The following is a 5,747-nucleotide window of genomic DNA, read 5'->3' on the forward strand; positions in this document are numbered from 1 at the left end:
TTAAGAAAAATATAATACAAAATCTCATAAAATCAAGAACAAAATCAGCTAACAAAACAGCGGGGGAAAAAACAATCCAATCATCCCCCGCCACTATGTTTCTATATAAACATCCAATAATAAAATAAAATAAAAATCTGCCTATTATCTATAGGAAGGAATAAATTAATTAAATATAATTCACATCTGTAATAGATCAATCGACCAAATCAAGAAATCAACTGCAGCTTCGACCCCAAATCGTATTGGCTATGATAACCAGGCAGGCCCAATCTCAAATCCAAATTCAAGTCCAAGTTGAAGCTCGACACCCTTTTACTACTATTCGACTTCTTCAAAACCGGCATGGCCTGCGACGACCGAGCTGGAACCGCATTAGCTTGAATTTCTTCTCTATGTCTCCTCATGTGTCCCCCGAGTGCCTGTCCAACCGCAAACTCGAGCCCGCATATGTGGCACTCGTGCGTCTTGGGTTTCGCGGGGGACCCTGGAGATTGCGCTAGTTGTAGGAGGTCGACTGCCCCGCCGGGCATCAGCTTCGGCTTCTTGTGGCTCGCTCTGTGGCCCCCGAGGGCCTGGAACGAGGGGAATTCCCGATTACATGTCTTGCATGTAAACACTCGGCCTGGTTTTAAATCTTCGGCTTTTGTGGGGGAGGAATCGGGTTGGTCTATTTTGGATAGTAGCATCAAACAATTGACCAAATCTAGAGTTTGGTCATCTTGATCTTCTCGGCCTCGCTTCATGGAACTCAAGAGTCTAACTCAGTCGGGTTTAAGGTTTAGGATTTAAGTTCGGGTGGCGAACCGAAATTTAGATTTAGGAAAAAGGGGATAAGATTTGTGTGTGTTTGAGAGTGTTAAGATTGTTGTTGCTGCTGGAAGTGCTTAGAATGAGCTTGAGGATGGTATTTATAGAAAAGAGAGATGTTTTGGGGGCAGCTAAATCTCAAGTTTGACTAGGAGATGCTGACTTGTCGCGTACGGACTAAGCGAAGAGGTGGATTTGCTCTCTGGTGTCTTGGGGACTAAGTAATTGGAACGAGCTCGGTAATGTCGTAAATATGTTCGAATTTGAGTGGGAGTCTGGTAAGCGCCGTCAGTAAGGCGTCACCGCGTTGCTGGAGAGAGCTTCCTTCCTGAGTCGGTCGTTTTAGGCGACCAGCGGCAAATAGTTTGAACTTTCCGACAATTCTAGATAGATTTTACTCGGTGTTCTAGTCCAACACGTACCCAAGGCGCGTGTCAAACAGAAATCGAAACTAGCTTTTTACTCTTCTTTTTCTAATGAGTGTAAAATATCTTATAATATTTAAATGCTTCTCCTTTTTTGTTATAAACAAAATTTCATTATTTAGTTTTTTGTTTTGAAAAATATTCACGATTAGAATTTTTTCCTCCCTTTATTCTTTACAATAATTATCCACAATTTTTAATTTTTAATTTTTTTAATGTTCATTAAAGAGGGCCAAAGTTCATCGGAAAGAAGTACAAGGCTCGTTTGACACAACTAGGGGTGGACACGGTATGCGGTATTGAGCCCGTACCGCTATCGATACGGAAATTTGAATCGGTATGGTGCGGTATTATGGTTTGCAAAATTGGTACCGCATCACCGTAAATCGATATCGGTACCATTTCGATACCAAAATGATACAATTAAAAAATGAACTAATTCAATATTCAACACCAAAATAAGTTATGCTTAAGTTACAAATTCAAAGATTCAACATATTCAATATCCATCAACATTTTCAACATTCAATATCCATTAACATATTCAATATCCAAATCATAATCAACATATTCAATATCCAAATCAACCAAATCAATATTTATCCATCAACATATTCATCAAATCCAAATGGTTCATGCATTATGACTTACAAACCAAAAGAGTTAAACTTATGCCTTATGGCTTACAAAAATTACAAACACAATCTAAACATAAATAACAAAAGCGTTTGAGAAATTGAAAGGCAAGCGAGAGACAGAGAGCGAGAGAATGAAAAAAATTATATTTCAATAGAGTACTATTCGGTACGGTACGGTATTGACCGGTATCAAAATCTTGATACCGCTACCATACCATACTCGATTGGTATGGTGCGACGATACCGAATATCTATCGGTACCAAATAAAACGGTATGAAATCGATGCGATGCGGTGCGGTTAGGGTACGATTTCGGTATTTTAGTTTAAGATGTCCACCCCTAGACACAACTTATTTAGGAAGTACTTCTGTTCATAGGCGTTTCTAATAAAAGTTCTTTTTATTATAAAAATCTTGAATTTTCATTAAAAAAATCCAAGTACTTCTCCAAAAATCGCTTCTATAACCCAAAAGAGCTTTTAAACTTTTCTGTCAAATATTGCCAGAAGGGCTTTTAGTTGTCAGAAACTGCTTTCCAGAAGTACTTTCATTTGAACTCAAAACATGTTATATGAAAACCCAATCAAAACTTTTTTTTTTAATCAATAAAATTCTTAATTTACATTAAGATCACAATTTTAAGATAGAAAAATTTGACTGCCTCCTAATCATTAACCACCTCAATTATCGATGGCTAACACTCTCTTTTAGTGTCTTTATCTTTGTTTCAAGTTGATGGGAGTCCAAAAGAGTAATTAGCGAACTTGTTTACCCTCAAATTGATAGTCTCTTCAATCTTGAATTAGTTAAGATCGTTGACCTTTCTTTGGATATAGTTGGTGATTTTGTACAGTGAGGGAGGAAGAGAAGGATGGTTGTCTTCCGTGCATAAGGGAAGGTGCCACCTACAGTTGGGGTTGGGCCAGCTAGAAATGATGGGGAACTCCGGAGAGAGGTGGTGTGTTGGGTTGTTGTTAAGTTGTTTCCAATTTTTATTTAACTTTTTCTTAAAAAAAATTAGATGTTACTTAAACAAAAAAAAGGTTTACATAACTTGTGTATGTGGTATATCTATCAGATATAGTTTCCTTGTTTTTTTTTTCCTCCTACTCGAATTTAATCTTTATCCATATGATGCTAACCAGGCATATGCTGCTCATGTGGAGTGTTTGACACTTCTAGTAGGTGTATAAGTGAGACGTAGATCCATCATCCGCAGCGCGTGGACGGTTACAAAACCCGTTGTTTGAGTTGGGTGGGCACTGTGAAAGCAATTAAAGAAAAGCCCGTGGAAAGCTGCAAAACAGCAGAAGAAGACGGAGGCAACGTGCATCGCAAGTTTGTACCCACACCACAACACGTATTGCCACGTATTATATGTTGTTAATAAATGTTAGTAAGTTTTGTCTAACTAGAAAAATGTACGCGGTCATTCTCAATTCAGTGTGAGCTTCCTACTTTCACACCATTTATGTCAATGCAATGCCTTTCCTAATAAGTTCCATTTGCCTTCCTTCGCTTAATCACCTCACAATTCACTCCTTGTTTCCTGCTGCTTTCAGTCTTCTGCCAACTTCAAGTCGGCCCCATTTGTATATAATTGTCTCTCACTTTGTTTCATTTCAATATCGGCGATTGTGAATACTCGCTATCGTTGTTTGAAAATAAAAGAGATATTTAATTATATATTCATTCTTAGCATTAAAATAATAAATAAATTTTAATCTATTTAATTTTTATAAACATACCCGAAAAATACCCAAAACATAACAGCTGGACCTATTGAATTTAATTTTGATTATTAAATTACTTTGATGCCCTATTGAGTGTTTTGGGTTTTTTTATGAGGTTTTAGAGTTAGGTTTGTTTTAAGAAATTAATGGCAGTTTTGTAATTTAAAAGAAGTTAAAAGTCTTTTTGTTATGTTGTAAATGAGTTTTGGGTATGTTTCTAAAGTCCATTTCATATAGAATTTTTATTATTATTTTTATTTATTTATAATAATTTGGGCTCCTATATTGGATATAATAGTGAATCTCCCAAAATAAAAACTCATACATTCGTTATAGTTTAATGTTTAATATGTAGAGATATGTATACCAAAAATATATACATGTTTTTTTTTTGGGGTAGTTGAGAACCTTTAATTCTACAGAAAGGGGCGAGCAATTTCCATTCGCAATTATCATAATATACATTATGTTTCTTTTTTGTTACATTGGAGTTCGACTCTAGAGTTCGAAATGGGGTGCCATGGGAAACCACCACCACTGTAGTGGAAACCATTGGCCATTATGTATTTGTATAACATAATGATTTTAGGCTAAAAATCACTTTTCTTCCTTGAAATTTGTTGAAATTTTCACTTTCGTCCATATGGTTTCAATTCTGGCAATTTGACCATTGTAATTTGATTTTATTGCAATTTAAGGACACCCAATTTCTTGAGCGAACAAACACGTCTCTTATGTGGAGGGGTATATTGGACATAATTTTGGATGGAAATTTGAATGTGTCATTGAATTGTGATAGAATCAATCAAACTACATGGGTTAAATTGATAAAATTAAAACTACAAAGACTAAAGTGGAAAAAATGACAAACTACAGGGACCAAATCGACTATTTTATTAAGAACGACGTTCTCAGTTATTTCACACTTTCTTCCGTGCAAACAAATAAGATTAGAACTACACATACCAACTTTTTTTTCCCAACTCTTATCTCAACAAAGGTTTGTTTCTTGTAGCATAGAATTAAAATTAGGCGTAGGGGTAGGCTAAATTTTTACTTTGGGTAATACCAGGGTTTTATTTTATTTTATAATAACATGCTTATTATTAACACTAATTTTTTTTTTCCTAAAAAAGATGGGGTTGGCTAGAGCCCATGATATCCCGTGGCTCCTCCTTTTATCTCAACTCTCTAGTCTCTTACATGAAATGAGCTCTTTAGAGCACTTTCACTAATGGTGCCATGGCAAAGGGCAAGCAAGGGCAGACACTATTCACATGAATAGGTGATTGTCCTACCCTTTTTTATTTTGCTTTTCCACCCAATGCCATGACAAACCAAGGGCAATTACTATTTATATGAGATTAATTTTATTTATATGCATGAAATTAATAATAAAAAACTACATTGTCTCCTAATCACATGAATTCCTTAACATATGAGAGAAATGGGATCTCGAGCCTCTACATTTAGCATCCGTGTATTTACACACATTTAAAGAGATGTTAACCATTAGATTGATCTAATGAATTTTAACAAGTCCACATCAGCATCTCTTTAACCTCCACCGGTTGTTGCTATCCATGGCCACCACCTTTCTCTGCGCCATCCATAGTCCTATCATAGTATTTAACATAGAATTATTCTCTCAACTGCAAGCAAGTACTTCAAAATTAAACTGCAATTGAAAATCCTAGAGGTGCCTACCAACTATAGGACCTAGTGAAGGTGTGTGTGAAAGAGAAGAAAAGAGAGTGAAAGGCAGCAACAATTGGCGGGCAGTACAGGGGCTGGGTTGCCGAGGAAGGTGGTTGTTGTTTGATGGGAGTTTTTAATTTTAAAGATATACATATTATAAGGTGCAAATGGTGAGTTTTGGTATAATACAATTATGATGATGTGGACTTATTAAAATTCATTAGATCAATCTAATGGTTAACATCTCTTTAAATGCGTGTAAATATAGAGACTCGGGATCCACACAATAAGCTGAAAAGAAATTGGTGTCTCTATTATGAATTTTGGATTTAAAAACAAAAACAAAAAACAAAAAACAAATTGAAAATTATATATAGTTGAATACATAAGAGCATCTCCAAGGGAGATGTCAAATATCAAACATTAAATTTAAATTTGATGGC

The 5,747-nt window shown here is 35.7% G+C and overlaps 1 protein-coding gene across 1 annotated transcript; it reads right to left on the reverse strand.

Moving 5' to 3' along the window:
* Positions 1-978, reverse strand: LOC103322823 (zinc finger protein ZAT12). The gene has a single exon (XM_008224767.3). The coding sequence runs from the start codon at positions 744-746 to the stop codon at positions 210-212; it is 537 nt and encodes a 178-aa protein (XP_008222989.2). The 5' UTR covers positions 747-978; the 3' UTR covers positions 1-209.
* Positions 979-5,747: the final 4,769 nt, after the last annotated feature.

This window comes from Prunus mume, linkage group LG1 (genome assembly GCF_029339155.1).
Source record: "Prunus mume cultivar Tortuosa linkage group LG1, ASM2933915v1, whole genome shotgun sequence".
Lineage (NCBI taxonomy): Eukaryota > Viridiplantae > Streptophyta > Magnoliopsida > Rosales > Rosaceae > Prunus > Prunus mume.